Raw genomic sequence first — 14,841 nt, forward strand, 5'->3', positions numbered from 1 at the left:
GATACAACTGAGTGGCTTGCTAGGCCATTTCAGAGGGCAGTTAAAAGTCAATCATGTTCGTGTGGGACTGGAGTCACATATAGGTCAGACCAGGTAAAGCTGGCATGTTTCCTTCCCTAAAGGACAGTAGTGAGCCAGTTGGGCTTTTACAAAAATCCAAAATATTCATGGTCTCTTTTACTGATTCTAGCTTTTTATTTCCAGACATTTGAAAAAAAAATTGAACTCAAAATTGCCATGGTGGGATTTAAACTCATATTCTTTATTAGTCCAGGCCTCCATATTATTAGTCCAGTAATGTAACCACTGCACTGATAACTTTGTTTCTTTTACCTTTTGGCACTTTTTTTCATCGATTATTGTACTGGTTTTCCTCAGCATAAGGTGGCATTTTCTGTGCATTGACCTGCAAATAGGTTGATTGTAGATCAACTCAGATCCATCCATAGTTAATGCACAAATGCACATATATTATTTTCAAGATATTAAGGGGAACAGATAGGGTAGATAGAGAGAGAAACTATTTCTGCTGGTTGGGGGGTCTAGGACTAGGGGGCATAGTCTAAAAATTAGAGCCAGACCTTTCAGGAGTGAAATTAGGAAACACTTCTACACACAAAGGGTGCTAGAAGTTTGGAACTCTCTTCCGCAAACGGCAATTGATGCTAGATCAATTGTTAATTTTAAATCTGACATTGATAGATTTTTGTTAACCAAAGGTGTTAAGGGATATGGGCCAACGGCAGGTATATGGAGTTAGGTCGCAGATCAGCCATCAACAGTTCAGAGAAGGTTTACTCGGTTGATTCCAGAGATGAGAGGGTTGACTTATGAGGAAAGGTTGAGTAGGTTGGGCCTCTACTCATTGGAATTCAGAAGAATGAGAGGCGATCTTATCGAAACATATAAGATTGTGAGGGGGCTTGATCGGGTGGATGTGGTGAGGATGTTTCCACTGATGGGTGAGACTAGAACTAGGGGGCATAATCTTAGAATAAGGGGCTGCCGTTTCAAAACTGAGATGAGGAGAAACTTCTTCACTCAGAGGGTAGTAAATCTATGGAATTTGCTACCTCAGAGAGCTGTGGAAGCTGCGACATTAAATAAATTTAAAACGGAGATAGACAGTTTCCTAGCTGATAAGGGAATTAGGGGTTACGGGGAGCGGGCAGGGAAGTGGACGTGAGTCTAGGTTCGGATCAGCCATGATCCTATTGAATGGCGGAGCAGGCCCGAGGGGCCGTATGGCCTACTCCTGCTCCTACTTCTTATGTTCTTCTGTTCTTAGCTCATTGAATGGTGGAACAGGCTCGAGGGGCTAAATGGCCTACTCCTGTTCCTATGTTATTGAAGGATACTGACAACTCATGAATGTTATAAGCAGCATTATCTCAATATATAATAGTGCATTTTATATGTTTGAAATATCTGTTTAAAATCTAATTCCTAGGTTCAGTGGGTGAAGGGATTACAGAAAGACAGAGCTATCACTGCCACAGTTAGTGCACCAAAAGGATACTTGATTGATACATCGAGTGCGGCAAGTGGACAAATCAACTTCAAAACAAATGAAGCAGGTATGTACTGTCATCTTATTTCAAGCAATAGTACTAGTGAGAAGTTGGTGATTGTGCTGTGTGATATTTGTCTTTTGTAACATTGGTATTTTTGTAACATAATTATGCCATCATCCCATAATGTAGGAACTTGCGAGATTGAATATTCCATTCTGTAACAGGCTAAGATGGTGATCTACTGTGTTGTACCATGGAGTGATACACTTCTAGGTGGCCTTCTCAAAATTATTAACAGGCCTGGGGAAGGAGGGCCCAGGCTACCTTATTGAGACTGAGAATTTTTTTTAAAGAAAAACAAAATAGGGGAGGGAAATGGAAAGGCTCAAATTTATATTAGTTCAAAATGTCCATTTTCTTACTTTTACAATTTGGGGTCTGCTGTTGATACATTCTCAGATTCAGTGGCATCAGTTGCTCACATAAGCAGTCTGAGCATCTTACCTTTGTGGGAGTTGACTCACACTGCCCTAATTCTATTTGTATGTTAGCGTAATTTGGGATTGTAACTTATGATTAGAACTGGATATTCATGTGTTTCTGTAAGGACCGGAACTCGGTGGACCCAACTGCAGTAAGGCAAACTGAGGCAGAGGTTAGGTTGCAAAACAAAGGTAGACTTTACTTGACATAAACAAAATAACAACAGTACAGAATACAGGCTAGCAGGCCAGCAAGAGGTATCACCAGGCAGTGCAACTCAAGACTGAGCAAAGAACATAAAGTGAACACCGCTTAAATAGTAGGCATCTAACAATGCACAGGTGAATACAATAATGAATAAAGAAGGACACAATTAAGAGAGTTCATGGAGCCCTCTGGTGGCGAGGCGAGGCAGAATCTGGGTCATTCCTTACAGTTTCACATGTGTACTACTTTAATTGCTCAGAAAGTGGACTGAGCGAGCACTTGGTAAGATGGGGCCTGATATGACTCAATAAGTGGCTTTATTTTACAGTGCGTGAACATACAGAGCAACGGTTGTGAGCATATTTACTTGGTTCAACGGGTAGAACTTCTCTTCATGTAATAATGCAAAACAGTGAGCATGCTGCAAATCCTGACAATGGCTCAACTTGCTTGACTTAAACAAACTAATTGTCAGCTCCCCTAAATTGCATCCTTCTCATACCCTTTCAGCACCTGACTGCCTCACAGCATTCTGTTTCAAACAAAACCTAACTGTCTGTGTCTATCCCTTGCTGTTCACAGAAAACAGGATCAAAGGCTTTCCAATACAATGGATGTGAGGACCGTTTTGATTGCCGAGACAAGCTAATGAAGTCTTATTATTCACAATCTATAAGAAAACATCAAAGCTAGCTCATTAGCATCTTAACTACCAGTTGGAAATTTTCAGTATTATTCCAAGTGTTCCTTTATGACTGGGTTTCAATGAAATTATCTGTCCCACCGCATCAGTTCAATGTCTTCCACGGTGCATCATCACTCCTGAATGATGAAGTGCTAGTATCGATGCTTATCTTCAACAGCTGCTTTATCTATATATAAATAATAAAGGTTGTTCTGCATTGAAAATTACTGATGCTAGATATTGTAGCACTTTTTGATCTGCAGTAGAGAATTTTTTTCTCTTGCTCATGGGCTCCAGAGCCATGCTGACCAGTGGACTTACTTAGATGTTATGATAGGAGATTTAATGGTATAAGATTTGGTTGACCAAATAGCCATTTATTATCCAACTAAATGTTGGACACTGAGGATGGCTTCATATTTTTCCCTTGGATTATTCAGTTGTTGTAGTTATGGGGAACATTGGGAGGTCTGGACTGATTTACTTTAGAGGACTGAGCATGTCTAGATTATACAGGTAAAAAGGATGCACTTTCAACTTGTCTGCTCGACATTACTGGTGTCAGTGAGATTGATCTGTCCACCCTCTACAATATTAGAGAAATGTGACTGGGATCAACTTTGAGACAATGTGTCTTCCCCATTGCCTCTAGCTGCACATTAATGTTATGTCACTTAATGCCGGGCTGGCCTCCCATCCTCCGCCCTCCTTAAACTGTAACTCATCCAAAACTCTGTTGCCTATATCCTATCCTGCATCAAGTCCCATTCACCAAGCACCCCTGTCCTCGATGACTTACATTTGCTCCCAATCCTTCAACACCTCAAATTAAAAATTCTTATTCTCATGTTTAAATCCCTTCATGATCTCACCCTTCGTTATCTCTATAACATCCTCCAGCTCTACAACTCTCCCATTCCTCCGATTCTGGCCTCTTGCGCATCCCCCCTCCCTTCGCTCCACCAATGACGACGTGTCTTCAGCCGCCTAGGCCTCATGTTTTGGAATTCCCACCCTAAACCTGTTCGCCTGTCCACCTCCCTCTCTGACTTTAAGGCCCTCCTTAAAATCTACCTCTTTGACCAAGCTTTTGGTAACTCCTCCTAATATCTCCTCCTTCTGCTTAGCTTCTATTTTTTTATTTCTGATTATTCCTCTGTGAAGCGCCTTGGAATGGTTTGCTATGCTAAAGGTGCTGTAAAAATCCAAGTGGCTGCTGTTACTAATACAGAAAATGTTTTAAAATGGTTAAAACAATATTACATTTCATGAACGATCATATTTTGATTTTTTTCAGGTTTTTATCAACTTTGTTTGAGCAACCTTTTTTCACACTTTGGATCAAAGCAGATCTTTATCAGTTTTGGAGTTTACTATGACGGTTCTGATGAGGAAAAAGAAGCAGCGAATAAAGAAAGAGTTCAACTGAATGACACAGTTTCTGCTATTCGGGTGAGAAATATTGATCAGATTAAGACATCCGGCAGATTGAGAACCGTTTCACTCCTTCTCCTCTTCAAGGCAGCGAGCTGCTACTGTGGTCTAATCTGCTCTTTTCCCTCGCCAATGGATTGAGAATGTAAACTTACTGCTCAGTGGTACAACTGTCTTAAGCAGTAACATTGTGCTAATTTGAACAACTCCAAGATAACAGGCATTAGATTTGCAAACATTGGCGAAGGGGCATTCATCATGAATGGAAACCCCAGCATTTTTATGGTGAGAAAGAGCCTTGGAATGCTCATTGCCTAATTTGGCTATTTGAGCCAATACTTAAATTGGAAATTGGTAGATTGCATTGACCACTTTTAGGTAAACTGTTGGATAAAAATTCATTGGTTGCAAATTTAGCCTTCAGTATCTTATTCCATACGTGTCAACCTAGAAAACTAGCAAAAGTTGACACAGCATCAAAAAGCTGCCCACTCGAGAACGGCTCTGACATGAAACAAGAAGTTACATGGGATTTGTAACTTTAGGTATACACCACGTGTATTGGTGAAAACAAAAATGTAAGTAAATGAAGACAGGATTATTCGCCCTGGAAAAAAAAATCTTTGCATTAGAGTTATACGTTTAATAGATTTTTAACTTAAAAATGGAAAACAAAAGTGGAATTTGGACTTTCAACAAACCAACCAGATTAGCACTTTTCCAAAAGTTACCTCATCATCCACTCCACTACATTCAATCCTCCCAAACATCTAAGTTTAGAAAACAACAGTACTCCTTTGTACCCAGTTCACAGAGACATTGGCCCGGAATTTGTGATGAGAATAACAGTGAGAATAACGGTGAGGCTATCAAAGCCCACTGTTATAATGGATGAAATCTGACAGTAACTTCTGGCGTCCGCACATGCGCAGTTAAGCGCGGAAATCCAGAAGTTGCTGTCAGAGATACCCTGCTCCGCCACAGGTTGTGCTGTTGCAATCCTTGCCGATAGAATCAGCATTGAAATAACTGCAACAGTGTGAATTTGCTGTACTTGCCCACTAGTTCCGCACTAAAACCGGCTGAAAAGATTTGGGCTGGTCAGGCATAAGTGAGCTTTTAATGGCGTGATAAGTGATAATTACTGCTGAACAACCTCTCTGGCCCTGAAAAATTAATTTTACAAGTGCAGAGTCTCATTCTCTCAGAAGAAAATTAGTGTTGGAGATTTTTTAAAACATGAAAATAATTTTAACTTTTTTTCTGTTTTTCTCTTTTATCACTCTCCCTTAATCCCGTCTGTGTTTCCCAATCTTTATTTCATTTTCTGTACATCATTTAAATCTAATTTATATTTCCTGCTTTATACTTCCTGGTTTGGACTCTGTGTGTCTCAGTGAGAATTCTTTAATCTGATTGACTGAAGAGCCTCACTCTTGCGTGTCCTGCTCATACACGCTACAAATGCCCTATAGAGGGTGCTGCGCTGGAAAAGACACCAGGTTAGAGGAAATCTTTGCTGACAAGCCTGCAAAAATGTCTGTGAGCTGCTGTCAGTCAGGTGAATGGCAAGCGCCGTTCCTTCAATGCTGAGAGCAAAATTCAGGCCAATATGTTCCTCCAAAACCCCACACTTTCATAGAGACACACTCTCCACCTCTAACCTTCACCCTCCCTCCCAGTTCATACTGGCATTCTTCTCTATCCCTCCTCAATTCAACCTGGCATTCTTCTCCCTTCCAACCCAGTTAAACTGGTACTGTGCTTTCACTCCTCATCCAAGTTGGTATGCTTCATATTAACTCCGCACATACACCTAAGTTGCCAGCATACACACGTGAGAACTCCGTGCATTCACACATGCATACAATAAAGTTCTGGGGCAAGATTGCAAAATCCTGATTTATGAGGCTGCTGAAACACTGACTTCAATGTGAAATGCTGATGGTTGGCATATATTAAACATCAGCAACACCAGATGGCGGTAATAGAGCAGAATTCCGTTACTAAGCATATGTTGCCAGGTGCAGTTTGAACATGGAAGCAAAGCTTTCTGAACCAAATTATTTAATAGATTAAAGCCTGTGGTACCCTCCTAAAATAAACAGTTTAAAGCCTGAAAAACTGAAAACATATTTATACCCTAAAGCTGCTGTTAGTACAAAAACTTGCTTAAGAAAGGCCTCAGAGAAAATCTCTCTCTCTTTCAGTAAAAAGGGGATATTAATAACATAATGGCCCATATTTTCAGATCCCTACAGGTGTCTACAAGGTGTGTAGGGACCTCGCAAGTGCCGGTTTCAGGCATGCGAAGCGCATGCACTGAAAATCGGCATTTCCAATCTGTCAACAATCCTCTTGCCAGATCGCACGCCTGCCCTGGAGAAGGGTCTCTGCAGGGGGAGAGTTCCGCTTTCTGCAGAACCTCCGCCTGCTGAAATCCCTTAAAAATCTTACGCCTGGCAAAAGCATATGTAAAGCCTGCTTTTCCAGCATAAGAGTTTAAAAAAGTAAAAAAAAAAAAATTTTTCACTCATTTATAATTTTAAAATACTTTTAAAAAAGTTAAGTTTATTTTTAGCCCCGTAAAAAACTTAATTTTTTTTTAAAAAATTAAAATTTTTGTTTAAAATATTTATTTTAATGTAATTTTAACTAATTTTAAAAATGTGATTTAAAAAAAATTATTTAATGTTTTAGTGTGTTTTTTGAGTGATCCCCATTCATACTTTTGACAGGTCTAAGCTGAGAGACCTGTCAAAAGTATGATGGGGGATTCCCTTCTTTCATTGGTTCCCCATGGCCCACGTGATCCCAGGGATGCTTGTGAACCGCATGCGCCTCTGGGATACCTGGGCCCTGCGCATTTCGTGGAGCAGAGGCCCAGGAGCGGAAATGTCCGGACCTCCGGAGCCCTCAGGTAAACATAGAAACATAGAGATAGGAACAGGAGTAGGCCATTCGGCCCTTCGAGCCTGCTCCGCCATTCAATGAGATCATGGCTGATCTTCGTCTGAGATCATAGCTGATCTTACCAGTTCAGTACCCCGTCCCCGCCTTTTCTCCGTAACCCTTAATCCCCTTAGCCTTCAGAAATATATCCAATTCTCTCTTGAAAATATTTATTGAATTAGCCTTCGCAGCCCTCTGTGGCAGGGAATTCCACAGGCTCACCACTCTTTGAGTGAAGAAATTCTTCCTCATCTCTGTTTTAAATGATTTGCCCGCTATTTTTAGACTGTGGCCCCTGGTTCTGTGCTCCCCGGCCATTGGAAACATTCTCTCTGAATTCAGCCTGTCCAGGCCTGCCATAATTTTATATGTTTCGATGAGATCCCCTCTCAATCTTCTAAACTCCAGTGAGTACAAGCCCAAACTATTTAATCTCTCTTCGTAGGTCATTCCCGCCATTCCAGGTATCAGCCTGGTGAATCGCCGTTGCACTCTTTCCATGGCAAGAACATCCTTCCGCAGATGGGGCGACCAAAACTGTACACAATACTCCAGATGCGGTCTCACCAGCACCTTGTACAGCTGTAGTAAGGTATCCCTATTCCTATACTCGAACCCCCTTGATATGAAGGCCAACATACCATTTGCCTTCTTAATCGCCTGTTGCACCTGCATGCTCTCCTTCAGTGACTGGTGCACAAGAACACCCAGGTCCCTCTGCACTTCCCCATCTCCCAATCTATTGCCGTTTAGATAATAATCTACCCTCCTGTTTTTACCCCCAAAGTGGATAACCTCGCATTTATCCACATTATAGTGCATCTGCCACGTATCCGCCCATTCCCCCAACCTGTCCAAATCGCACTGTAGCCTCCTGACATCCTCATCAGAGCCCACCCCTCCTCCTAGTTTAGTGTCGTCAGCGAATTTGGAAATATTGCATCCAATTCCCTGATCCAGATCATTTATATATATTGTGAACAGCTGGGGTCCCAGGACAGATCCTTGCGGCACCCCGCTGGTCACTGCCTGCCACTCCGAAAACGAGCCGTTTATTCCAACTCTCTGTTTTCTATCCGCCAGCCAGTTCTCTATCCACGTTAATACTTTGCCCCCAATCCCATGAGCCTTAATTTTGCATGATAATCTTTTGTGTGGAACCTTATCGAAGGCTTTCTGGAAGTCAAGGTACACCACATCCACTGGCTCTCCCCCATCTATTTTACCAGTTACTTCCTCAAAAAATTCCAGCAGATTAGTCAAACACGATTTACCCTTTGTAAATCCATGTTGACTCTGTCCGATCCTTTCCCCATTTGTCAAGTGCTCCGCTATTTTATCCTTAATAATGGACTCTAGCATTCTGCCCACAACCGATGTAAGGCTTACTGGTCTATAATTCCCTGCTTTCTCTCTACCCCCCTTTTTAAATATTGGGGTAACATTAGCTACCCTCCAATCCACGGGTACTGTTCCCGAGTCAATGGAGTTCCGGAAGATGATCCTTAGAGCATCTGCTATCTCCAGGGCCACCTCCTTAAGTACCCTAGGATGTAGTTTATCAGGCCCCGGGGATTTGTCGGCCTTCAGTCCCCTCAACTTACCCAGCACCATATCCCTAGAGATACTAATTTCTGTCAGCTCCTCCCTCTCATTAGTCCCTATGTTTGCCGATATTCCTGGGAGGTTATTTGTGTCCTCCTTTGTGAATACAGAACCAAAGTATGAGTTTAATTGGTCTGCCATTTCCTTATTCTCCATTATATATTCTCCCGAATCGGACTGCAAGGGACCGACTTGGGATTTTACCAGTCTTTTCCTCCTGATATACCGATAAAAGCTTTTGCAGTCTGTCTTTATGTTTGCTGCAAGTTTACTTTCGTATTCTATTTTCCCCTTCCTGATTAATCCCTTTGTCCTCTTTTGCTGTATCTTGTACTGCCCCCAATCTTCCGGTCTGGTGCTTTTTTTTGCCAGTTGATATGCCCTTTTTTTTGATTTTATGCTGTCCCTAATTTCCCTCGTTATCCACGGTTGAGTCACCTTTTTAGGTTTATTTTTGTGCCAAACCGGTATAAACATGTTCTGGAATTCTTCCATTCTATCTTTGAATGCTTGCCATTGTCTATCCACTGTCAATCCCCCCAGAAACACCACCCAATCAATCTTACCCAATTCCCGTCTCATACCCTCGTAATTCCCTTTATTTAAGTTCTGGACCTTAGTCTCTGATTCAATTTCCTCACTCTCCATCTCGACTGAGAGCTCGATCATATTATGATCGCTCTGACCCAAGGGGCCTCGTACAAGAAGATTGCTGATAAGTCCCTTCTCATTGCACAATACCCAGTCTAAAATGGCCTGATCTCGAGTCGGCTCCTCGACATATTGGTCCAGATAACCGTCCCGAAAACATTCCAGGAATTCCTCCTCCTCAGAATTTTTACTAGTTTGGGTAGTCCAATCAATATGTAAATTAAAGTCACCCATGATGACAGCTGTGCTCTTATCGCACGCTTCTCTAATTTCCCTTTTTATGCCTTCCTTCACCTCCATATTACTATTTGGAGGCCTATATATCACACCCACTAACATTTTCCTCCCCTTGCTATTTCTCATTTCTACCCATACAGATTCCGTTTCATCCGAGTTAATATCCTTCCTTTCCATTGCATTAATCCCCTCCTTTACCAGCAATGCTACCCCACCTCCCCTACCTTTTTGCCGATCCTTCCTAAATATTGTATATCCCTGGATGTTAAGTTCCCAGCCTTGCCCACCCTGCAGCCACGTTTCTGTAATCCCAATCAAATCATACTTGTTTACCTCTATTTCCACAACTAATTCATCCACCTTGTTCCTAATGCTTCTAGCATTAAGATACAAAGCCTTCAGGCTTGCTTTTTTCACACTCTCATTATGAATTAGTTTGGCCCTTTGTGTTTCTCTCCTTTGCTTATTGCTTCTCACCTTTCTACCATCTATTTCTGACTTCATATGACTTCCCTCTTTTCCACTACCTAGGTTCCCATCCCCCTGCCGGGGCGTAGATTTTTTCTAGATTGGAGGCCTCCGCTTGCAGGAAGCCTCCGATCGGAAAATACGGGCCCATTTCTGCTGCATTACACGGATTGAGAAATGTAGGAAAATGTGGCAGATAATTTGCATACAGCAAGATCCCACAAACAGCAATAAGACTGATTAATTTATTTTGGTGATGTTGATTGAAGGAAGGATGTTAGCACACCATAAGAGCCCTCTACTTTTCTTCGATTAGTGCCATGAGTTCTTTTCGTATCCACCAGAAATATAGTAGAAGCTTTGGTTTAATGTTTCATCCTAAGCACAGCACCTCCAACAATATAGTAGTCTCAATACTGCATGTGTAAGCCTTGGTTATGCCCTCAAGTCCTGAAAACCCAACACCTCCTGATTTAGAGGTAGGAGTACTACCAACCAAGCCAAGCTGATCCTTCAAAAGGATATTTATGGCATATTTATGCTCATAATGGTGTAAATGTGACATGAACACCGCACTGTGGAGTCACTGAATCGAGAAGTTCTGTTTACATCATCTCTGAGATCAAGTCAAGGTGGCAGTCTGGATGCAATTATAAAGTGTCAAATTGGCTTCAACATAAAACAAGACATTGACTCATTGGCCCGTAATCCAGTGCACATTGCACTGCATTAGAGTTTCTAATCAGACCAATTTACTAGTGTAACTCTGACCATTCGGGTCCATAGGCAAGGTGCCAAAAGATATGTCCTGTCCACAAAAAGCAGGACAAATCCAATCCGGCCAATTACCACCCATCAGCCTACTGTCAATCATCAGCAAAATGATGGAAGGGGTCGTCAACAGTGCTATCAAGTGGCACTTACTCACCAATAACTTGCTCACCGATGTTCGGTTTAGAATCTGCCAGGACCACTCGGCTCCAGACCTCATTGCAGCCTTGGTCCAACCATGGACAAAGAGCTGAATTCCAGAGGTGAGGTGAGAGTGACTGCTCTTGACATCAATGCAGCATTTGACTGAGTGTGGCATCAAGTAGCCATAGCAAAATTAAAGTCAATGGGAATCAGGGGGAAAACTCTCTACTGACTGGAGTCATACCTAGCACAAAGGAAGATGGTTGTGGTTGTTGGAGGCCAATCATCTCAGCCCCAGGACAGCGCTGCAGGAGTTCCTCAGGGCAGTGTCCCAGGCCAATCCATCTTCAGCTGTCTCATCAATGACCTTCATAAGTCATTGTCCATCATATTTATGTCCATTATAAGGTCAGAAGTGGGGATATTAGCTGATGATGGCACAGTGTTCAGTTTCATTTGCAACACCTTAGATAATGAAGCAGTCCATGCCTGCATGCAGCAAGACCTGGACAGCATTCAGGCTAAGGCTCAAAAGTGGGAAATAACATTTGCGGCACACAAGTGCCAGGCAATGACTATCTCCAACAAGAGAGTGTCTAATCACCTCCCCTTGACATTCAATGGCATTACCATTGTTGAATCCCCCACCATTAATAACCTGGGGGTCACCATTGGCCAGAAACTTAACTGGACCAGCCACATAAATACTGTGGCTACCAGAGCAGGTCAGAGGCTGGGTATTCTGTGGCTAGTGTCTCACCTCCTGACTCCCCAAATCCTTGCCACCATCTATAACGCACAAGTTAGGAGTGTGATAGAATACTCTCCACTTGCCTGGATGAGTGCAGCTCCAACAACACTCAAGAAGCTCGACACCACCCAGGACAAAGCAGCCCGCTCGATCGGTACCCCATCCACCACCTTAAACATTAACTCCCTCCACCACCAGCGCACCGTGGCTGCAGTGTGTACTGTCTACAAGATGCACTGCAGCAACTTGCCAAAGTTTATAGATTCATAGAATAATACAGCACAGAAGGAGGCCATTCGGCCCATTGAGTCTGCACCAGCTCTTTCGAAGAGCAATCCAGTTAGTCCCACTCCCCCAGTCTTTCCCCATACCCCTGCAAATTGTTTTCCTTCAAGTATTTATCCAATTCCCTTTTGAAGACTACTATTGATTCTGTATCCACCACCCTATCAGGCAGTGCATTCCAAATCCTAACCACTCGCTGCGTAAAAAAGTTTTCCCTCATGTCGCCACTGGTTTTTTTGCCAATCACCTTAAATATGTGCCCTCTCATTATCGACCCTTCTGCCACTGGGAACAGTTTCTCTTTATTTACTCTATCTAAACCTTTCATGATTTTAAACACCTCTATCAAATCTCCTTCTCTGCTCTGAGGAGAACAACCCCAGCTTCTCCAGTCTCTCCACGTAACTGTAATCCCTCCTCCCTGGAACCATTCTAGTAAATCTCTTCTGTACCCGCTCCAAAGCCTTCACATCTTTCCTAAAGTGTGGTGCTCAGAATTGGACACAATACGCCAGTTGGGGCCAAACAATTTTTTTTATAGGTTTAGCATAACTTCCTGGCTTTTGTACTCTCTGCCTCTATTTATAAAGCCCAGGATCCCGTATGCTTAATTAACCTGTCCTGCCACCTTCAATGATTTGTGCACAAACACCACCAGGTCTCTCTGTTCATGTACCCCCTTTAAAATTGTACCAGGGTGTATGGTCTCTCCTCATTCTTGCTATCAAAATGTATCACCTCACACTTTTCTGTGTTGAATTTCATCTACCATCTGTCCACCCATTCCACCAGCCTGTCTATGTCCTTTAAAAAAAATCACTAAGGAAGTGGTACTCGGTAAAATAATGGGACTCAAGGCAGATAAATCACCTGGACCTGATGGCTTACATCCTAGGGTCTTGAGGGAAGTGGCGGTAGGGATTGTGGATGCATTGGTAATAATTTTCCAAAACTCCCTGGACTCAGCAAAGGTCCCGGCAGATTGGAAAACTGCTAATGTAACACCCTTATTTAAAAAGGGCAGTAGACAGAAGGCTGGAAACTATAGACTGGTTAGCCTAACATCTGTGGTAGGTAAAATTTTGGAGTCCATTATTAAGGAGACAGTAACAGGACATTTGGATAATCATAATTTAATAGGACAAAGTCAGCATGGTTTTATGAAGGGGAAGTCATGTTTGACACATTTGCGGGAGTTCTTTGAGGAAGTAACATATAGGGTGGATAAAGGGGAACCAGTGGACGTAGTGTATTTAGACTTCCAAAAGGCATTTGACAAGGTGCCACACAAAAGATTATTGCTTAAGATAAAAAATCACGGGATTGGGGGTAATATTCTGGCATGGATAGAGGATTGGCTATCTAACAGAAGGCAGAGAGTTGGGAGAAATGGTTCATTCTCAGACTGGCAATCAGTAACTAGTGGTGTTCCGCAGGGGTCAGTGCTGGGTCCCCAACTCTTTACAATCTATATTAATGATTTGGAGGAGGGGACCGAGTGTAACATATCAAAGTTTGCAGATGGGAGGGAAAGTAGTGAGTGAGGAGGACATAAAAAACCTTCAAGGGGACATAGACAGGCTAAGTAAGTGGGCAGAGATTTGGCAGATGGAATACAATACTGGAAAGTGTGAGGTTATGCACTTTGGCAGGAAAAATCGTAGAGCAAGTTATTATCTTAATGGCAAGAAACTGGAAAGTACTGAAGTACAAAGGGATCTGGGGGTCCTGGTGCACAAAACTCAAAAGGTTAGTATGCAGGTGCAGCAAGTGATTAAGAAGGCCAATGGAATGTTGGCATTCATTGCTAGGGGGATAGAATATAAAAATAGGGAGGTATTACTTCAGTTGTACAAGGTATTGGTGAGACCGCACCTGGAATACTGCGTACAGTTTTGGTGTCCATACTTAAGAAAGGACATACTTGCTCTCGAGTCAGTACAAAGAAGGTTCACTCGGTTAATCCCGGGGATGAGGGGATGGACATATGAGGAGAGGTTGAGTAGATTGGGACTCTACTCATTGGAGTTCAGAAGAATGAGAGGCGATCTTATTGAAACATATAAGATTGTGAAGGGGTTGGATCGGGTGGATGCGGGGAGGATGTTCCCGATGATGGGTGAAACTAGAACTAGGGGGCATAGTCTTAGAATAAGGGGCTGCTCTTTCAAAACTGAGATGAGGAGGAACTACTTCACTCAGAGGGTGGTAGGTCCATGGAATATGCTGCCCCAAAAAGCTGTAGAAGTTACATCATTACATAAATTTAAAACAGAAATAGACAGTTTCCTAGAAGTAAAGGGAATTAAGGGTTACGGGGAGCGGGCAGGAATTTGGACATGAGTCTAGATTCGGATCGGTCATGGCCCTGTGGGTAGCGGAGCGGGCCCAGGGGCCGTGTAGCCTGATCCTGCTCCTATTTCGTGTGTCTAATTCTGTTAGATTCAGGAGATGGTTCTGTGATAGTAGATTGGCGGTTAGGGTCAGATCAGCCATGATCTTATTGAATGGCGGAGCAGGCTCGAGGGGCCGATTGGCCTACTCCTGTTCCTATTTCTTATGTTCTTATGTTCCTAGGATGTGGGTGTCGCTGGCAAGGCCAGCATTTTTTGCCCAAGCAGGGACAGGGTACTGAATTTGGATGATCAGCCATG

General features: G+C 42.7%; 1 protein-coding gene across 2 annotated transcripts in view; it reads left to right on the forward strand.

Annotated features, from left to right (window-relative positions):
- tmed6 (transmembrane p24 trafficking protein 6) overlaps nt 1-14,841 on the forward strand; it is a 29,259-nt gene that overhangs the window by 2,161 nt on the left and 12,257 nt on the right. Inside the window, exons 2-4 of one of the 2 annotated variants that reach the window (XM_085989527.1) lie at nt 1,451-1,577; nt 4,187-4,341; nt 7,721-7,867. In XM_085989527.1, coding sequence (XP_085845653.1) covers nt 1,451-1,577; nt 4,187-4,341; nt 7,721-7,867 — 429 coding nt within the window. The remainder of the gene's footprint in view (nt 1-1,450; nt 1,578-4,186; nt 4,342-7,720; nt 7,868-14,841) is intronic. The other variant, XM_085989528.1, reaches the window with a different exon arrangement.

Source organism: Somniosus microcephalus, chromosome 6 (assembly GCF_052327205.1).
Source record: "Somniosus microcephalus isolate GS21.2 chromosome 6, FLI_Smic_1.0, whole genome shotgun sequence".
In the NCBI taxonomy this organism is placed as follows: Eukaryota; Metazoa; Chordata; class Chondrichthyes; order Squaliformes; family Somniosidae; genus Somniosus; species Somniosus microcephalus.